The 22,116-nt window shown below is 43.6% G+C and overlaps 1 protein-coding gene across 1 annotated transcript in view; it reads left to right on the forward strand.

Moving 5' to 3' along the window:
* Window positions 1-22,116, forward strand: part of brip1 (BRCA1 interacting helicase 1) — a gene marked incomplete at its 3' end in the record, with an annotated part of 44,797 nt that overhangs the window by 11,279 nt on the left and 11,402 nt on the right. Inside the window, exons 8-16 of the mRNA XM_083773156.1 lie at window positions 1,506-1,727; window positions 4,287-4,486; window positions 4,629-4,761; window positions 4,883-5,034; window positions 6,286-6,463; window positions 6,894-7,034; window positions 8,288-8,449; window positions 18,180-18,339; window positions 19,496-19,641. Of these exons, the coding sequence (XP_083629282.1) occupies window positions 1,506-1,727; window positions 4,287-4,486; window positions 4,629-4,761; window positions 4,883-5,034; window positions 6,286-6,463; window positions 6,894-7,034; window positions 8,288-8,449; window positions 18,180-18,339; window positions 19,496-19,641 (1,494 nt within the window). The remainder of the gene's footprint in view (window positions 1-1,505; window positions 1,728-4,286; window positions 4,487-4,628; window positions 4,762-4,882; window positions 5,035-6,285; window positions 6,464-6,893; window positions 7,035-8,287; window positions 8,450-18,179; window positions 18,340-19,495; window positions 19,642-22,116) is intronic.

Raw genomic sequence — 22,116 nt, forward strand, 5'->3', positions numbered from 1 at the left:
GCCATAGCATTCATAAGGGATGTAGGGCGGGACAGACTACTGCAGGCACCTGTACTGACAGGCTAATTGAGGCTTAGTACATGATTCTCCTTCACACATCCGGTGCTTTCACCACGTAGGTTATATCACAACATGCAAACCCATATGATGATGGCATGTACACCTGACTGGATTCAATTCATAAAGATTTTTTATATTTTAAACCCTTTCTCTCAATTTCTGGAGTAGTTCCAACGGATTGTGTGGCCCTGGTTTTACCGATGGCGGCGGAATCCAATGCAAGGGACCAACCAGCACATCGGGAGCAATTAGGGGTTCAGTGTCTTGCTCAATGAGTCTTAAACACTAACTCAACACTAAACCCGGAGCCCGGGTTCAAACTGGCAACCTTGCTGTTGCCATCCAGCCACTCTACCCCTGAGCCACTGTTCTGTATATAACTTTGAAATGCTACTAACGTGCGTGAGCAACACTCTTGAAAACAAAACAATGCTTTGTTGGTTTGAGCTGACAGGCCCTTTTCTATGTCAATCAATCAAGTCACATTAATTCAAGTGGCAGATGCCAAAAAATGTTTTAATTTAATTTAAATGTATATACTTTTAGGGGAATGTCATGTTGTGTACCTGCACAGCCTTCTCTACTGGAAATCACGATCTACCTTTTTGGGCACCCCTGCTTCGTAACAATTCAATAATGTTCACACACGTATTTATTTATCCTGTCACTGCTAACCCCTACAGTTGGTCATGTGGGCAGGTGTGGTAGTAGTAGATAAGCATGAGTAACTGATACACATGAAGTCGCCAGCCGGGAGAGTGTAGCACATGTGGAGGAACACCATTTGCGACAGTTTCTCTCCCTGCTGATTTGTTTTTATCGCGGTAATGAATCAATGTTTACCGACGGTATCACAGTATTGAGTGCTACCTAAAAAAAAAAGTTTTAATTAAAAAATATGTATAATATAATAATAGTTTTTTAATAAACGTATAATCGTAGTTATGAACTCTATATTGTGATATGCCTAACACAACCACGTTATTGCACCCAAGCCTTAGGTCTTAATAACCCATAGGAGTCGCTAGTGAATGGACAGAGATCAACCTCTGCCCACCAGTGCCCGGCTTCCCATCCTCTAAACATGGCAATTGTGTTCACTGGACCGCCCGACAAAGCCATAGGCATCGCAAAAGATTCAAAGCCCTTGTCTGTGCCATGATGGGACGGAACTTTACCCCTGCTATTATTTAATAGCAACCTGCACTCCACAGATTACTCTGCCATGGTTCTCGGCTTATTATCCCGCCCACAATGTCTTCACATATTGTACAGTTAATATAAAACCCATTATTCAGGCACATTTCAGCCATCTCTTTTGCCCAGTAGGGCAACGTCATCAAAAAACGATGCGGTTTCTGCGTTTTCCTCCCACATGGCACTTTAAGATGGCACTAATAAGATTACACTAATAAGTAATATTGTCTGATCCCCACCACCACCAGGGCAAGAAATGTCTTTACTACCACGGCGTCAGCAAGATGCGGGACCAGAACTCCTTGCAGTGGGGCCACGGGCTCAGCCAGGCCTGGGACATCGAAGACCTGGTGCGTCTCGGCGAACGCCTGCGCGCCTGCTCGTACTATGCAGCCCGCGAGCTCATGGCGGGAGCCTGGATCGTTTTCTGCCCCTACAACTACCTGCTAGACCCCCTCATCAGGGAGAGTGTGAGTGAAAGGACGTCAGCCGGAGACTAAGGTGCTATTTACACGAGGATGGTGTTCATAAAAAACGGCAAAATAAAGTACCGTTTAGCGCTGTCATTTAGACGAGAACGGTGTTCTCAGGAGGTGAAAACGCATCAAAGTGAAACTGCCTCCCAGAGTGGAAATCTTTCAGAACACCGTTTCCTATGGTCTCCATATAAACAGGCAAAACGGTGAATCCGCAAAACTTATGACATCATGGCTCACGTTGGCTCACAGCGCATATGTTTATTACATTGATGCAGAGCCATATCATTATGATATAATGGAGTTCCTGAACAAGCCTCCCTCCTCGCCTACAAAGTGATGCTCATCAGCGATGTTGAATGTAAAACCATGATGTAAATAAAAAGCCTTGTGATAGACGGCAGCCGCGGCAGCAGCGTTTATGTAGCCTAATGTATTATACAATATATACCATCCCGTGGCGCGCCCAGAGCCGTGTTGCGCAGGCTTGCGTGAAGGTTTCTTCTTCTTGTACGTGGGTGACCTGTCTATTTGGCAGCCCGTTATCGCCACCTAGCGACAGTATAGCAAAATAGCACATCATATCATAACGTGTGCGTTCTCGTGTAAAGGGTAAGAAAAAATGAGAACGCAACGGGACTTTGACGTGTTATATGGAGATGGTCCCCGTCTAAAAGAGGCCTAAGATTCCGAAGTTTAATTTGTCCCTCACTCATAGTGTGTGTGTGCAGTAAAATGTTTGTGTGACATAAGTAGATGCACATTGAGAAAGAGTAGTGCTGCAATGAGTCGTTTTCATAAATCTATTAATCCGTCGATAATCTTTTCCATAAGTCGATTGACATACAAGTCGTACATGGTACTATTCTCTGAATACCAAACGACTCCCCCCTTTACCAACTCGCCCCCGCAAAATGTTTTAATGTAGTTAACAGTTAATTTATTATTTCCCTCCCTCTCTGAAATCTGAAATGATCTTGTATACATATTTATTTAATTGTATAGTAGTCGATCTCTATACTCTGTAAAGAATAACATGACACAGAGACGGTGACTGCTTAATTAAGTTAATTTAGGACCTTCTAGCAGTTAATTTCGTTTCATTAAACACATTTCTTCCATGTAGCCCATGTTTTGAAATGGCATCATCATGCTATTATGCCCATGGATATACAGAGTGAACTTAATGATAAATTAATATGATAATACCTTTTTATATAATCACCAACCTGAATGATGTTTGTTATTTACAGCTAGGTAGAGTAGTGGGGCGAGATGGAAAAGGGGCGACCGTACCTGTTACCCTATTCTCTCAGTTGAAATGGCAAATGGCTTACCCAACCCCCAACCCCATCCCACCCCTTCACTGTTGAGCAAAGCAGGTTTGAGGTTTGCCAAATGATATGAAAATTAGGTTCAGAAAAAAACTGAGAAATATTTTGCTAGCTTACCTAGCTTATGTAGGGAAAGCCAGTTTGAAAAGGTAGGTTTTGAGTGTGCTTTTGAACATTTCGAAGGTGGGTGCAGCTCTGATGTGAGTTGGGAGTGAGTTCCAAAGAGAAGGGGCGGCCACTGCAAAGGCCCTGTCTCCCCAAGTTCGTTTGTTGGACTAGTGGGGTTCCAGTTGGTTGGCAGTGCTTGACCTGAGGGAGCGAGAGTGTACATGGCGGTTGATGAGTAAGAGAGGTAGTGGGGGGCCTGGTTGTTGATGGTTTTGTAGGTGATGGTGAGTATTTTGAAATCATGTTATGTTTTCCCCCATTGCACTTCATCTGTCATATACTGTACATCATCAGAATATGATTGCGTTTAATAAATAAAATATGCCTTGATCAGACAACATGTTTGTTACCCAGCTGTAAACGTTTACATTTTATAATAGAACAAAGACAAGCATTCTTATTTTGGGAAAGTGGTTTATAATATAGTATTATAAAACGGAATCTATTACTAAAAGATATATTTTAATAATTGTCAGTTGATTGATGAATCGATTAATCAACATGTGCTTCACTAAACAAATGTTTCGAATGCGGTTTACTTGAGCCAGTAGTATTATGTTTTTGTAAAACTGCTTATACATTGACACCACCAAACATAAACGTGTCCGGTGTACTAATAATTGTAGGTCACATATAATTGTAAGCCTCTAAGGCGAGCCATCTTGGCTTACATCGTAGTAATCTGAGTTGGTCGTTGAGAGACATGCTTTGCCTGCGTCTTGGAAAAAAACTGTCCTTGAGGGCAAGTATAAAAGTAAATATAATTAATTGGGGCGGACCAAGTCAGAGCATTGTGAACAACATTGGAAGTGTATTGATGAGTGGTGACTGGTTAGATTTTTTTGTTAGCATTATGTTATGCTTTAGCTATTGAATAATTGCAGATCTACAAGCTCATAGGTACGAGCTTGTAGGTCTGCTATTTTTGAAAAATCGACTGACATGGAAACATAGCTTTTTCAGAAAACTGTCATTTTCAAACAGACATTTTTAGAATCTGATCTCAGGTCAAAATGGGATAATATTGCCATTGCTTTGTCTTGTTCCTCAGCTGGAGATCAACCTCAAAGACCAGATCCTGGTGCTGGACGAAGCCCACAACATAGAGGACTGTGCCAGGGAGAGTGCCAGCTACACGCTGGACCAGAACAACCTGAAGTTGGCCATGGACGAGCTGGACGTCATGGTATCGCGCGACATCCGGACCGCTGACCACCAGCAACTCCGAGCCTTCTGCTGCAGCCTCTACAAGTCAGGGACCTGACTTTATACGTTTTGCATACAAAACAAACTCTGAATTAAACCATACATATGTGTGCCAATATTACATTTTTACATAATATCAAATTCGTTCCAAAATTCTCAATGTTTTTTGGGGGGTTATTGTCCATAGCTGGATGCTGGAGAGCCAACGCCTGCTTTTGGACCGGGGCTATGATACGTCCTCTAAAGTGTGGACCGGCAAGGAAGTCCTGGGTATATTCCATGGCATGGGCATCACTGCTGCTACCTTTGGCATGCTGCAGGTAAAAAGGAGTCACCTGACTTGCACACTCATTAGCCTTGTTTCCACTTCCTGACAAAACGCTTTTCCTCAATACATGTATATATATCATCTGTCCTCTCTCTCTCTCTCCCTTCTCATAGAAACATTTAGCAGCAGTGTTGGAGAAAGAGGAAAAAGTTGTGCATCGTAATCAAGAGGTAGAGATACAGGTTCAAATCATCAGTTCAAACACTTCCATCATCCTCAAAGGTCTCTTCATGGTGTTGAACTACCTCTTCAAGGAGAACTGCAGGTCAGAGTTCAAGGCTGCCAAGTGACTTCTGCTCACAAATCAGGAGTAATTTCCTTGAATGTACTATATTTGAAACTTGTGCCATTAAATGATAATGCACTGAAGTGCCAACAGCCGAATACTTTAGCATGCCACCTGAAATATTGTTACCTCTTTGGCTTGAGAATGGAACAAGCTGATTTTACAATTTCAATACATGATTTAAATTGTACCTAGAATACCTATTTAGACTGGCAACAATAAAATAAACAAACTAAAAACTAAACAAAACAAAAATAAATCACTGTAGAGTTGTTATTATGTAAAAACGGGATACCAGCAGAAGAGGGACAGCACGCGCTGTTTGGATCCAATACGAAACTTTTTTTTGTATTGGCACCGAAGTCTGACGTCACTTTCAGTAGACGGCGCCAGTACACAGGTTCATGTATTTTTGTAAAAAAGAAAAATAATAATTAAAAAAAATATTGTGTTACTCTTTGGGTATATTTGTACATTTCCACCTTCAGTCGATGCTTCATATCCATATGAGTGAAAAGGCCGGGATGATCGGTTTATTTTTCAAACAGTTCTTTTATGAAGAGATCTAAAATGGGGATTTCAATGCAAATTACAGTACACGAACCTGTGGACTGACGCCCTCTACTGACAGTGACGTCAAGACTTCGGTGCTCTATTGTATTATAAACATACAAATAATATTATTTTCTATTCAATCTTTCATTTCCCTAACCTGACGCTGCCAGATCCAAGAAGCTTGCTACACAAATTTGTTTCACAGCTTATTGGGATCTGGGATCGCGGAAGCAAATTCGATGACGGGGCTGTTCCTTTTTTTCAAGAAACTTGGTAGATAATTGGATGGGACCGTCTGTCTATCACCGTGTGGGCGTGCAAACACAACCAATCATATTGACGTGTCTATATAGCTTCACATCCGGTTTCGCACATATCCCGCCCTTAGCTCACGCTGATTGGTTCGAACCGGGAGCGGTTCGGTGTTAGCTGAACTCCCTGAGAGGTCCCAGATGGTTGTGGTGTTGGGGAACATGGTTACCCAATACCGCCCCCATCTGGCAAAGTCAGGTTATCATTTCCCCCCATATTCGAGAAATATTTGAAAATCTAATATTTTACCAGCCCTAGTGGGTGGATCATATGTTGGATATTTTTAATGTTTGAATCTGATGCTATGCTAATGGGTGGATTCAAACTGTGTGTCTTTGTGTTTGTGTGTGTGTGTGTGTGTAGGTTTGCTGAGGACTACCGTGTGGCCCTACAGCAGACCTATGCGTATTCCACTCAGGTCCAGCCAGACGTCGCTGATAGCAATGGCTTCTTCGCCCGTCCACGCGGGAGATGGCGGGGGCAGAGCCGTGTCAAGACGCAGGTCCACACGCTCAACTTCTGGTGCCTCAACCCTGCCGTGGTGAGACGTTAGGTCTGGCACATGCAGGCTCCATAAGTCTCTGGCCTTATTTGGATTTTTTTAGGGTTCTCACCTCTTTGTACTCTCAGAGTTAAATTAACATTGATTTTAAAATATAAATTGGGGGTCCCAGAGATAGGGGGGGTCCGTAGCCTAATGCATGTCAAACTGGGGCTCCTTGAAATTAAACTGGTTGAGAATCACTGCTAGAGCCGTACAAATCTTCTCTTATGGGGGTCCCTGGCATGTCTCTTCAAATGGGGTCCACAGGCTAATTAGTGTCAATTTGGGGGTCCTTGATATGAAAAAGCGTGGGAACCACTGCACTAGACCCCACTTGGCCACTACGGTCCTTTGTGTACTGTAGCCTTTTTAAAGGCTTGCTTGTTTAGTTTTTGTGTACATACTGTACTATACATCTCCCTCACAGGCCTTCTCTGACCTGAGTGGATCACTACGTACCATCGTCCTAACCTCAGGCACGCTGTCTCCCATGGCCTCCTTCGCCTCAGAATTAGGGGTCAAATTCTCCATCCAGCTGGAGGCCAGCCATGTCATCGGCAAGTCCCAGGTCAGTAGACGTAGACATAGCTTTGTAGTTTTTTTTTGCCCAAGTCATAAATATAGTCATAGTCAATAGTCATAAAATGGAGGTATATTGATATTGCTAATTTTGCAAGATCGTTGTTTTCCCTCCCTCCATTAGGTCGTGTACTGTTTGGTCTCATTCATGTGACTAAAAGCTGTGTGTGTGTGTCTACTATATTACGAACATAGATGGATAGAAAGTCAAAGAAGAACACTATTAGCTTGTGGAAGTGTGTGCTTTTCATCGTGGAAAAGTCAGGGAATCAATTGTATGCGGTTTGATGGAAAACATGGTAGAGATCTTAACTCACTGTAACTCACGGCACAGAAATAGCTTGACGCTACACAGATATTCTTCAGTGACAAACGTAGCACAGATACAAAGTGACATGCCATGTACCCTTTAAAAGGATCCCTGGCTAATAAGATTTATATGCCTTAACAGATTATACTTGCCCTCTATAACTAAAATTAGAAAACACTTCAATATTTTATTTATCGTAGAAATTGTTAATCTTTCACTCAATAGGGAAAACTCCTGTCACAGGTTGATGATGTAATTTGCCCATGTGTGCCAGTCCAGCCCTATGGATTGTGCTAATAAAATGTGTTAATAAAAGGTATTTTTAAAATTGCTTTGATGCTCATATTAACCTTAGGAAGTATTAAGTTGTTTTTATTCACACATGCATTCAATAAATTTCATAGGGCTGGAGCACACAGGTACAGGCTTTGGTTCCGACACACCAAAGGTACAACAGTCATAAGACCGACAACCTACACCTAACCCTAACCACAAGCCATGTCGGGAGCGATGAGCGGAAAACTGACGAGATAAATAAAATATTTAATTTCTAATTTTAGTTATAGAGGGCAAGTAGAATAGTTTAAGGCATATAAGTGCTATTAGCCAGGGATCCTTATAAGGATCATATTATGTTTGTAAACCATTTGTATTTTGTAATGAAGATTCATTATTTAAACCCATCTATTCCTCTACAGGTTGCTAGAATTTTAAGTTGCAGACACTGTTGTGCAATTCTTCATACAGTTTGTCATAATTATGATAACTGGGTCTGCTGGTGCCTGCCTGGTTGCTACATAACCAGCCGCATCCCTGTCTTTTCGACTTCTGCCTTTTACATATTCCCGTGTAACACTGTTATCTCTATAGCATGCTTCCAAAACATAGCTTCCAAATTGCTTCACAAGTTTCAATTCCCCCCTTTTCCCCAGGTGTGGGTGGGCACTGTGGGTGCAGGTCCCCAGGGAAAGAAGCTGCTTGCCACCTTCCAGAATGTTGAGACCTACTCCTTCCAGGATGAAGTGGGTGGCCTGCTGCTGCACGTCTGCCAGACTGTGGCCAAGGGTGTGCTCTGCTTCCTTCCTTCATACAAGGTAACCAAATTAACCACCTGTGAAGAGTGGACATACAGTAGGTCATTACTAAAACTACAGTAGAAGCCCTACTAGCAGTCCCTACACTGCCTCCTGCTCCTTACACCCAATTGGAACTTGACTGTAGGGACCGGCGCTGGAGGAAAAGCCATGTTTGCAATTGGGACATTTTGGTCTTTGCTAGGAAATGCCATTGGGTCACCATAATGAGTAGGGCTCATCCACCAGGGAGTAGTGCCTGTGAGGTTTGTGTCAATCTGCCAAATCGGATTTAAGATATCTTGTATGCAAGTGGGTATTTTGGTCTAATGGTGGCGGTAGAGGAAGGTTTGTTTGTTTTGGTCACCAAAATAACGAAGGTGCACATTTAATGGCACTCCAGCTAGTAGCTTTTGAGATATGGTACGGTACTAAAGTGGTGGATGGACTGACCATCCACAACACTTAGTTGTTACTGGGGCTAAAATAAGAGCATTTAATGAGCTAAATATACATTCTTTGACAAATGTATATTTTAGAAATCTATACGTTCCATGTCAACAAACATAGACTTTCTTGCTGTATGAGTTTAGTAGCAGTATTCTTTAAATGTTTTCTATGTTTATAGTGTAGAATGTAGATGGATATGGAGTATTGTGTTAGTTGAGGTAAGCACGGAAGTGTCAAGCTGCTCCAATCACATGCGCCCACATTCCTAATGGCTATAATAACTACCGGTAGTCTGTTTAAGTAGACTGACTTTCACTATTACATGCTCAACATCTCTCACTGCTTCCACTTTGACAGCTTGTCAGCAATCAAGCTCTCTCCACCTCCCCAACCTCCTCCTGTAGTAGCATTTATCTTTCGGTATTGCGATGTGAGAAGTTTTTGTTTATTAATATTATAATTGTATCTTTAGGCTCTGCTTCAGGGGGGTTTGTGATCTTTATTCTGTATACATGGAGTAAATACAATTATCATTGCAAAAAATAGTTTCATATTGATGAGTGTGTCTCAGTGTGACCACAGTTTAGTTATATACACAGTATTAATGATCTTCTTGTTAAGTTATAATACAATGTCCTTATGTTTCCATACCAATTATACTTGGTGGACAGTCGATAAGTTTCATGTGACACAGTCCTGGATTGTGTTGTTTAGCACGTTCACTTCCATTTTGTGCCACAAGGAGGTGTAAGAGACCACACTTTAATGGCAAGACCGAAAGTTCCATTGTGTGAAGACTAAAAGCATTTAGCATCTATGACAGCTTTTTGCCCATTCTTCTTTCTGGACAAGACAGATTCCAACACTAATAACGAGCTGTGGATGATGTCATATTGTTAAAGCCGGTCATTACCAAACAATACGCCTACCTGAGAATCCCAAAGATGTCGCCTTTGTCTCATGATTGACTGTATCCTCTTTCAGCTAATGAGGGCACTTCTAAGGGCCCTCTGATAGACACTTTGTCGTCCTTTGTTTGTTATGCATTTTTGCCGATGAATAATTAATTTCCACTCTAGCTCAGTTGTCACATCAGCTGTCTTGATGGCCAGCTGGTTTTCACATATCATTATCTGTGTGTCCGTGTTTGGCGTGAGGCATTCTCAAATTTGGAGCTATAATGACATTAAAGCAGTTTAGAATGATGATAACCTGCTAACATGGATCAGTGCCTTTTTAAAGCAGGTCATTAAATGTCAAATGTTTCATCCAAATAACACCCAAGTATTATTTTTTTAAGATTTGTTTTGGGGCTTTTTATGCCGTTTATTTATAGGACAATATACTGGCAGGAAAGTGACACGCAGCAAAGGTTTTGTGTGGTTTTCTTTGCATTTATCATTCCGTTTTTCAGCTTTCAGAATATGATTACGTCCTCTCCACTGTGTTTGTTGGAATTTTCATCCAGGCTTCCTTTGTCTGATATCCAGTTGCAGTTCTTTAAGGGAAGCTGAAACACTAATCTTCGGGACAACGCTTTTTCCTCATTTTTGCCCTTCATTTTGTCAGCCTGTGACGCCGGCGAACGAACAGTGTGCAGTGGGATGCGTTTTTCATTTTTTTTTATTATTATTGATGGCCGTGTAGGAGTCTATCTCTCTCTCTCTGTCTCTCCATGGCGATGCATTAATATTTAATCTGCAGTCAGCTCTTAAAGATGAGGAGATGAAGGGATATGAGGGACTGGGGTATTAATTGGAGCCCATGGAGGCCTTGTTGGAGCCACTGAGTCCCGTCTGCCCTGTGATATTTCTGGCGTGCGTGTGTGCGTCTGGGTGGGCGTGCGCGCGTGTCAGGAAGGGTCATCTCCAGGCGTCCCTCTTCAGTGTGTCTGGGTGATTCCTATCAGCTCCCATATATACGCTGCTGAGAGAGAGAGTAGGCCGACAGGGTCAGAGTGTCGTTCCTCCAGGCTGTGTCTGCTGCTGGCCTCAGACAGTTTCTCATGCACATGCGCGCGCCCCACACACACACACACACACACACACACACACAGCATATAAACATGCACGCTCTGTCAGACATGTCTGCTGTCTGCACTGTATATACAGTATACAGTACCTTCAAGTACATAAACACCAACATGCTGCTCATTTGGCTTTTGCACATAGCTGAATAAGTTTCCATTGTAAATCTTCAGACCGACAAAGTGTGGCCACAAACATGATTATGTGTGTGTGCGCGCGCACACACACACACACACACACACACACACACACACACACACACACACACACACTTTCCCTGAGAGAGCCCCCACTGGTGCTGTGGTTTTGTAGCACTTCAGCCTCAACAGCCCCCCAGTTAATGCCCATTAAAACCACAGCAGCCATCGGCCGTCTGGTCCCAGCCACGATAGGATGGGACCGAACACACCGCAGGAGGGGACTGATGGGTTATTATGGAAAAAAAAAGAATGGCGGGGTGGTAAGAGAGGTGAAAAGATCTGGGGGAAATACAAGATGCTTTTAAAGGAGATTAAGATAAGGGCCATTAGGGGTGATGTCGCCTCGCTGTCTGTGTGAAGACGCACCCGCCACTGGCGCCTGGGGCTCGGGCTGAGGGGGGGGGGGGGTGTGTATGTCATATCAAAGTCAAAGTGGACTGCAGGGTGAGTGCACAAAGCAACACATGCTGCCCTTGGTATCTCTCTGGGTATCAGGAGTGCCCTGTTGGCGAAGCACCACGGTGTGTTTGTGTCTGTGGGTGTGCATACATGCATGCATGTTTTCCTGCTGGGTGGACTAAAGGACTAAAGGTGACTGATGAGGATTCATTAATGTCCTCCCAATGTTGACATTTTGAGAGGTTAAAGTTCAAAGTGAGGACATTTTGCTGGTCACAACTAGGGACGTACCGATGGTGACATTTTGGCCGATATCGATAATGTCCGATATAATGAATTGCTGTTATGGCCGATAGCCGATGTCTATTGTCGATATTATGATCTCATTCTGTATTAAAACATTATATATTTTTCCACTGAACTTGAAAAAAACTATGGATGCACCGTTATTGAAATGTTGGCCCATATCTGTAACATAAACCGCTTGAATGTAGTATTTTTATTGAAATGTTGGCCCATATCCGTAACATAAACCGCTTGAATGTAGTATTTTTATTGAAATGTTGGCCCATATCCGTAACATAAACAGCTTGAATGTAGTATTTTTATTGAAATGTTGGCCCATATCCGTAACATAAACAGCTTGAATGTAGTATTTTTATTGAAATGTTGGCCCATATCCGTAACATAAACAGCTTGAATGTAGTATTTTTATTGAAATGTTGGCCCATATCCGTAACATAAACAGCTTGAATGTAGTATTTTTTATTGAAATGTTGGCCCATATCCGTAACATAAACAGCTTGAATGTAGTATTTTTTATTGAAATGTTGGCACATATCCAAACAAACGGTTGACTCGTTGACTCTTTTGAAAGCTTCCCCAGAAAACACGGATATAATTTGCAGCCTTCATGATCATGACAAAAGGCTTTTTAATTTATTGTTCAACATAATTATTATAAAATAAAGTATCTGCTAAAACCGATATTTTATTACCGATGCCGATATTGCATTTTAAGGCCGATATCGGCTGGTACCGATGTGATGACCGATTAATTGCCCATCCCTAGTCCCCACTTTTCAGAGGGCAATCTTAGGTTTAGTGATGGAAATTCGTGTTAGGCTACGGTTTAATATTGGGTATTACGGTTAGGCTTATGGAGTGTATGTACTCAATAGAAAGTCTTCATAAGTATAGTTCTGGTCTGTGTAATGTGTGTACACATGGACACATGTGTCTGTACATATTAGTTTCTTTGCCCAGTGTAGCATGTCCGTCCTGATAGTTAAAGCTAAGATGATGTTTTATATGAGCTTTTACAGTGGAAACTTCAAGGTTACTGCTGCTGTGGTATGTCTCACTAAGTCGGAGGTTTGTAGAGGAGTCTTACAGTGTCAGACTTTCCAGAAGACATTCTTTTACAACATCAAAAGTGACCCCTGTTGCCCTTCGTCTTTTGGACATAACCACTGAACGTTGTATTCCTGGACCTTTCTCTTGAGCACTGCAAAGAACTAGTCAGGTTTGCGAGGTGACACCTTAAGCGCCTTGTTTCAAGGAATCGGAGCGTGAGATTGTCCCATGGACTCGTTTCTTGCCGCTTGACGGCTTGAACAGATAAGAACAAGCAGGCGTTCCAGCCGCTGTCAGCTCGTGTGAGCAGCTCGCCGTGTTCTTCTCTGTGTTACTTTGACACCACCAGTGTGGAGCAGAGGTGCAGCGGGGGAGGTGGAGTGGCAGGCTGGAGGTGCCAGGTGGCTCAGGGCTCCACTCTCCGCCACACACGTTGGCGTGATGGTCGCTGTGATATTTGGAGGCTGAATAATTCACGGCGTCACAACACGTTTCCCCTCGCCACCAGCGAACAGCGGTGCCTGGCCGCATGTTTCTTTAATGCCACTTGCCTCGGAACCCTCCTCCATAATTCAACAGGCACATAGTGGAGCCGCGACGTGTCGCCACACAGCTCCCTGACACCAGGGACAGAGGGATACGAGATAAAGAGAAGCCAGATGCACAGGAGTGAACGATGGAGAGATGGCGGGGTGGAAGAAGTGCGAGAGTGGTTTGCAGTCCAATGGCTCTCGCTGTTAGTCTTACCACCCTGTCGCGGTGGACTGAAGAGATCTGGCCCACTCTGCCTGGAGCCGAGCATTGCACCTACTGTGCCCATCAAATTTACAATGAATTATTCAGGTTTTGTTGTGCGTTGTGCACCAGAATGATAAATGCTGCCCATTGCCAGCTGTGTTGTTGCCTGGGCAACTGTGTTCTTCTGCAACAACTTGGAACGTTGCACCAATGGGTCACGAAATGATTGGCAAGCTAATTGCACTGTAGATCAATCGGGGGGGGGGGGGGGGGGGTGCTTGTAACGTATGCCTTAGTGTTAGTGAGTGGTAGCATTAGTAAAACCTGCTCACTTACAACTGTCTTGTGGGATCCTGTCTTAAAAGCTATTTAGCTATTGAAAAATAGCAGATCTACAAGCTCATAGCACGGCACCAAGTGCCGCGCTACGAGCTTGTAGGTCTGCTATTTTTGAAAAATCGCGAAAATGTGGAGCAAATCTTTGAATGTATATTCTTTCAGAGGGAACGTTTTTATCTCCAATATTTGCTTCTGGAGGGTCCCTGGAACAACATATTTTCAGATAGAAACATGTGTTTTTCAGAAAACTGTCAGGATTTAGAAGACATTGTAGAATCGTTCCCAGGTCTAAATGGGTTAACAGCGCTTTATTGGGCAAAGTTTCAAACCGATTGTGAAATTGTCTGATCAGTCTGACCTTGTTTAAGTTGCTTTCTCTGTGTCATACCTCATTGTAGTTAACACTAATACCTCATTGTAGTTTAGACTAAAGGGCCTTTTGTACATGTTCTGAACGTGGATGTACGGTAACATACATACGTATACATCCAGTGCACCTTGCGTCTATGTAACCTTTTGTATCCGTAAGCTTTCAGAAAACGTGCACGAAGATTAATGAAATTAATTCATAGTACGGACACAAGTATCCATACATGTATTAACGTTTAGTATAAATGGGCCTTAATGCTGCACATAAAGTATATTGCAAAAATTAAATGTTTGATATTCTATTTGATATATATTTTTTACTACTGAGACAATTGTTTTCTCTGCTTCTGCTTAATTAATTTGAATTCTATTAAAACACACATACCCATTTTGACCTGAGATCAGATTCTAAAAATGTCTTCTACATCCTGACAGTTTTCTGAAAAAGCTATGTTTCTATGTCAGTGGTTCTTTGATTTAAAAAAAATAGCAGACCTACAAGCTCGTAGCGCGCCACTCGGTGGCACGCTATGAGCTTGTAGATCTGCTATTTGCTGATCTGCTATAAAAGGGGTTCCCGCCCTAAATGGGTGAAAACTGATTTGTCCCCTTACGATTGTATTTGATACGAGTATGTGAAACAAAAGGTGCCAGTTATATATTAAAATAAGGCCCATATTGAAGAAGAAAAAAAGTTCCTTTTTGCCATGTTGACACAATAAGACGCCATTTATTTTCTTTCGCGCATTTCATAGATCCTGATTCAAGAAAGTCATCACTGGTGTTGAATTTATCTTGCATTTGTTATTTCTATGCGCTAACCAATGTAAGCACAAGTGTGTGTGTGTGTGTGTGTGTGTGTGTTATGTATGTGGTATTGTGACCCAATTGTATGACGCCTTTGGGTTGCTTCTGTCGTGTTTGTGCACCTGAGCGTAAGCAGACTGTGCAGATTGACATTTTACATCCTGCTGCAGCCCACCGCGGTCGGCCAACCTGGCGTGGGGCCTGTGGAAACACCAGCCTGTCAGAGAATGGTCCTAAATTAGTGATGATGGCCATGTGCTCACCCATCACCACCACGAAACACGTGCACGCACACACACACACACACACACACACACACACACACACACACACACACACACAAAGATAATTGGATATTTTTGCCCACATAGAGGTGAAAATGTAGAATCACAATCAGTCTCCTCAGTTTGGCCTCTTAATGACCCATTGATTGCATAGGAGTGAAGCGATGAAATAATCCGAACATTTAGATGACGGTCCACACTGACTGAGCCAGCCCAGCCCCAGTCACCCCGCTTCTGACCGGCTCCAGCACAGCTCCGACGCACAGGCTCCGCTCTGTCAAGATGAAGGATACGGAAAATGTGCCCGTAATTAAATGGCAGCATCTCAGACAGACACAGAGTGATGTTTACTCACAGCGTCTGTAAGATAAAAGCATTAGGGACCATTACCCCCAGCGACCCATGGGGTAACCTAGAGTGGGACTGGATTGAGTTTCTCCCTCCCCTGCTCTCGTATAAGGCCTTACAAATTACAGCTCAGGGAATATAAACAAGTTTGCACAAGGACTCTTTGTGCGTGCATGTGTCCCTGTCTTTTAAGGGCCCTGGCGTTTTATTATCAGGTTACGCTGGGGTTATTATCAAGTTACCCGCCATTCCCGGGCAGAAATTAATAATGTTCGGCTGCAGGAGGAAGATCTAAGACGCTGACTCGGCTGACCCTTTCCCATCAATTTTATCAGTGAGAGCAACTTCGCCCGCAGCCTCTTTCTCTCCTTGTGGAATCAGCTTCTTTTCCAAGTGCAGCCTGCCAGATAATGGCTGTTTTGTTTAGTGGATAGATCTGCCTAAAGTACATAGCATGAATAATTCACATCTCGGTCAAGTTTGAACTGGGAAGCAATTGCGGGACAAACAGTTTGCCGAGTTGCAGGCATGTGTAAGAGGAGGGGGGTGGGGTGGCACTTGTCCATGTAACGCCGCGTCTTACTCTTTAGCGACTGTCTCATGTTTTATTAATGGGGGAACTTCCTGGAGCCTCGCTTGCATCAGGAGGCAACAGCCTGATGAATTCTGCCTCATGCTTCATTTCACCATCACAGTGAGGGCAGTTGCACTGGCATGCAAGGAACTATCAACGCTCTAGCAGTCTCATCTACATGTTCGCATCTGTTCTCCGTGCTGTGGATACCTCACAGACCAAATTTATTTTCAGAGCACCATGCTGGTGTTTTCACGTGGCGTTACTCGGCTGTTCTTTCTGTAGGTAAAACAGGAGAGGTTCACGCGTGCGTACAAGGCCCTTATGAATATTTTCCCCTACCCTCCCATTGGACAAGCAGCCCCTTCCTTGCCTTGGTCCTTTTGCATCACACTATCAACCCTCTGGTGGGAAGTTTTCTGCAAACTACATGAAGAACTTCTACTTGGCACCTTTAACACATTTCCAAGCCAGTGATGATGCTCTTTGTTTGTGAAGCCATGCTTTTTCAACGATTAAAATCTACACGATCCAGACACGACTAGAGCTCTGCTGGGGAGAGGGCTTTTATATCAATGCTCCTCCCCTGAGAATCGCTGAGTTTTTTGCACTAACAATTGTGCAGCAATAGTTAATTTTTATTATGAAGGGGCAAGTTTTTAAGCCAAATGAGGACAGGATGGATGGATGCTTAAAAATCCGTTAACTTGAGTATGGGATTTTGAGAGTGCTGGAGGCTATGATCGTTTTTTAGCTCCTTGACAGGGTTTGCCACTGTTCGCCAAAGCGTTTACCAAAATGAATAACCTAATGTTGCAACATTAGGTTATTACATGTCATGTTTATCCTAGTGATGAGAACATGACTATTATGGGATGTGTTCACTTCACTTCAGTTGTAAAGCGACTGTGGGGAAGCAACACTTCGAATCACAATCTTTGATTGCCTGGTGGACTGGCACTGGTACAAACATTCTGACACATACATGACAATTACACTGCAGATTCCACAAAACATTGAATGACAGAAATCTGTTCATTTTAGTGATAATTTATTTATTGTAATAATTATTTTCATACTTGCAGGGGAATTAATGAAATATGACTTGACTCCAAATGTGCTTATAGATATTTATTCTAAAATATATTTATTCAATCAAAGTCAGAATTGTCTTAACTGGCATTATAGGCTGTCCAGTGTCTATAGTCTGCCCCATGACGAAAGCTAGGCCTACGTAGGTTCTTGCCTTTGACTTGAAAGTCCTCTCACACAGTCACCGTCATCTTTGTATGACATTTATGATTTTTCTAAGCGGCTCTTCTCTTGGATCTACCCCCACTAATTTAGTACATTCAGTTGCTGATATTGCCTCTTTTACAGTTTTATTTATTTGTCTCCCATGAAATTTGCTTGGGCAAAAACATTTGTATAGAGTTTGCATCTAAATGGACTTTGGATCTCCAGATACAACTGCAATTTCAAACATTTGGTGCACTGATTCCATGGTGCATGTTTCCAATCTGCTTTCTCTACACCAGTGGTTATCAAAGTGGGGGTCTGGGCACCCCCAAGGGGTCCTTGAGGGAGTTCCCCAGAGTTCTCAGTATAAATGAACATTGCTTTTACAATATAAATTGGGGTCCCAGAGATAGAAATGCCATTAAATGGGGGTCCGTAGCCTAATGCATGTAAATCTGGGGGTCCTTGAAATTAAAATGGTTGACAATTACTGCTAGAGCTGTAGAAATCTTCTCTTATGGGGGTCCCTGGCATATGTTTTGGGGGCTCTGCAGGCTAATGTCTCAATTTGGTGGTCCTTGACACGAAAATGTTTGAGAACCTCTGCTCTACGATGTCTAGATGCTGGACAAGCTGCGTGAGCGCTGGACCCAAACAGGTCTGTGGGAGAAGCTGGAGGAGATGAAGACCGTGATCACAGAACCCCGTGGCGGGGCAAAGGGAGACTTTGATGAACTTCTGCAGAAGTACTATGACGCCATCAAGTACTGCCAGGACAGAGGTGAGCTGCTATAGCACTAACCTTAGGACTTTGTTGTGGGAGGTCTGCGTTGTCGTTTTATGTTTTATTTATTTTGTTGTTTATGCTGCTGGTGTTAAAGGCAAGGCAAGCCTATTTGTATAGGGATGCACCGAAAGGGAAATTCTTGGCCGAAACCGAATATAGGAAACAGTTGACCGAAAACCGAATATCCGAATATGATTAATATTATATATCTTTTTTCCTACCATTGCTGTCATGGCCGTACCTTAAAGCTACCTGATTTATGGCAAAATAAATGGTTATGGCAAAACTTAACTTAAATAATAATCATTCTACCACAGGTCGTTTCGAGGAAGCAATCTGATTGGTTGAAACAGCCTTCTAGCCGTGGGTTAAACCAGCACTGTTCACCACCTAATCAAAACAAATAATTCAGCCGCTCTGTTCTCCCAGAGCGCTAGCAAACTCGGTGGCTAGGCTAGCTAGTTTCTTGGGACATTTGTGGTCGTAGAGACTACATCTGTCATTAAAAATGTATATTCTTTCAGCGATTTTCTTAGTTTTAAGGGTAACTGTGGTAGAATTGCAATATTACACGAGAGGGTGTGGGTTAACGTGATTATTGCCACTTCAGTGATGCTTGCGGAACTCGACTCCGTCTCGTTCCTGACCACATCCCTGTCGTGGCAATAATCACGTTAACCCACACCCTCTCGTGTAATATTGCTTAATTATTATGGGTCCATAAAACATTTATTCAGCTCTTCTGAATGCATGAATTGCATACACTATTCAGTGATATATTTTCTGGATATTCGGGCCGAAACCGAATAGGCTGAAAATGCATTTTTTGCCATTTTCTGCCGAATAGTTTCTGCGGACGAATATTTGGTGCATCACTATATAGCACATTTCATCAACAATTCATTTTCAAGTGCTTTACATAAAAATATTAAGCATTAAGACGAAAAGATAATACTAGGGGAAATTCAGTTGTCCTACTAGCAAGAAACACATAAGCAGTGTTGGTGAAGTTACTTTAAATTAGTAACTACCGTAGTAATTAGTAATTACTAGTTGCTGCTCTCAAAAAGTAACGTACTTTGCTAGGTAGGTACTACTGCATTATAAAAAGATTAACCCATTTTGTTTTAAACATTATGTTGTAATTTAGCTATTGAAGCTAATCGTGTGATAGATGGAGCATTGCTGATCGCCGTCTGCAGGGGTAAAGTGAGCGAAGGACTGGATTTCACCGATGACAACGCCAGGGCAGTTGTCACCATTGGCATTCCCTTCCCAAACATCAAAGACCTCCAGGTAAGAATAAAGGAAGCCTTGGTATTGAGTATTGACGTCTCTGTTCACCTACTTTCCTGCTCATGTTCACTTTGTTTTTCTTTTATTGTGATCAAGTTTTTGATCCCTACTGAGAATCATTATTTTCTCAGTAGGGAGCATACTGTATATGTTTCATCCTCCTCACTCTACCTTTGTCCTCTCTTCTCACGGAATACTGCAAAAATAATGCACGAGAATATTTATTTCACCCACCTATAACCCTGTGAAGTGATAATGGTACCGATTCTGATTCTCTACTCTCCATCACTGCTCCTTACTTACCTGTCAGAGCAAAGCCAAGCTTCCCCTGAAGTAGTTATTTAGCCTGGGTGCTGGATGGTTACCTAACTGCTGTTACTGATCGGGTTATTGGTGGCCGTCTGACATTATAGACTCCAGGTGAGCAAGCCTGACCCTGACCCACAGTCCCATATTTGAGCATTACTGTCTGACTCATCGTGACCTCATTGTCAAGACGAAAGCACCCAGAAAGAAATGGACTGAAAAAGGTAGGAGCCAAACCCGAGTTCCTGTTAAACACAAAAAAATCACACCTGTGTGAAGTGAGGGGCGCTCTTATCATCATCTCATTCTGGCCAATGACATTTTGTGTCCTCACTTTTCCGTCTTCAATGCAACCTGGTAATGCGGGCATATGAGGGGATAGAGCCCCTCAAAAAGGAGGTTGTGCTCCCTGGGCATTTCTTTTTTCTTTTTAAACCGAATGGGTTTCCAGACTGGCGCGGACTGACCCAGAACCCCATATTTGGGCATGCCTGACTCATTGTGAGGTCATTGTGAATCGACCCCATATTTGGGTCAGTCTGACCCGGATGTCCATATTTGGGCATGACTGACTTGGAAGTTATATTTGGGCACGACTGACTCATTGTGACGTCATCGCAATGACAAGCAAACACAGCTGGATAGTATATAAGTAGATATTACATTGTCCTTCAAGCCGGATCCAGGGCCCACCACACTGTTGTGAGATGTCAAGTCCACCGTGTAGTGGACAAAGGTTTTGCATGGCGGGCGAGTCAAGGCGATGCTCACGCGCCCAGCCCACTTATCAGGACTACGACCTTCAAGGCCTAGACGGTGGACAAAGACTACTGTCGGCGGCAACAACCGGACACGCCTCAAACGAGGAGCCGCTAACCTCTCCACGATTTCAGCCCATGTCCTTGACCTCTTCGAGTGGGCAGTCAGGCTGGCCAAACGACGACGAGATCAAGGACCTGCTCGGGAAGCTGATTGAACAAGGTCGCTACCAGTCCGGCTGCCCACCCAGACACGGTGACCGACCCCAGCGCTCGAGCGTCTCCCCCCGTCCACCGAGGCATACTGGCTCCCACGAATCCAACGAGTCCAGACTCCCACGGGGATTTAGTGAGTCGGAGCCCCAGTGCTCTGGTGACTCCCGCTGTTCACTGAGACATACCGGCTCCAATGAGTCCAGGCGTCCGCCGCAGAGACGTAGAGACTCGTCACAGTCCCAGTGCTCTGGGGACTCCGGCTGCTCACGGAGGTGTAGCTCCAACCTACCCAGATGCACAGAACTACGTCGAGACCCATCGGAGCATTCCAGTTCCTCTGATCATAACTGTACGTCGAAGAGACGTCAATCCCATTCCTCCGTGCACAATGTCTCCCATGAGTCTAACCGTACGTCAAATAGACAGCGCTCTCGCTCCCCGGTACACCATCACTCCAGAAACCAGCCCGGCCCACATGGGGGTCAAGAGGAGGCGCCCATCATTCCCGTCTTTGTCCATCCAAATCCCAGGGACCTTTTTGACATCTTATTGAACTTCTCTGAGTGGCTGGGGCTTGAGTCCCAGGTGCAAGCCGACAGGTCCCAATCCCAAACCCCCGGGGATCTCGAGAACGAAATGATGTATTGTCCATTTTGTGACGGTAATAAACACATTCTCGACGGCTGTGGCAACTTCAAAATACTAACCACAGACCAAAAGAGAAGCTGGATCCGGGACGGACACCGCTGCTGGCAATGTGGACAAGCCCACACAGCAAGGGATTGTGATCTAAGAGTGAACTGCCCTAGGTGCCGTGACAGACACGTGCTTGCCCTCCACGACCTCAGCCCAGGCCTCGGCCGCAGTCATAAAAGGGCCAAGAAGAAGAAGAAGCAGCTTGGACTCCTCATGCATACAAGGAAGCATGAGGTCAGTCCGCTGTCCCCCCAGGTTGGCAGAGGAAGTGTAGCGCCCGCGTCATACCAAATGCCTAGACGGGTGTGCAAGGAAGCGCTGTGATTGGCCAGTCGCTGTCATCGACAGCCTAAACCTAACCTTAACCTCAGTAAATGTAACTTGCCCGGGGGCGTGGTTATAAGCATGTGTAGGAATTAGTATGTCGCATAGCGCCCAGGAATACATTAGATAATTGACACTGGGTGAAAAATAACGGGTTGCAAAATTGAGGGATACA

This window comes from Protomyctophum parallelum (assembly GCF_964188405.1).
Source record: "Protomyctophum parallelum genome assembly, chromosome: 9".
NCBI lineage: Eukaryota > Metazoa > Chordata > Actinopteri > Myctophiformes > Myctophidae > Protomyctophum > Protomyctophum parallelum.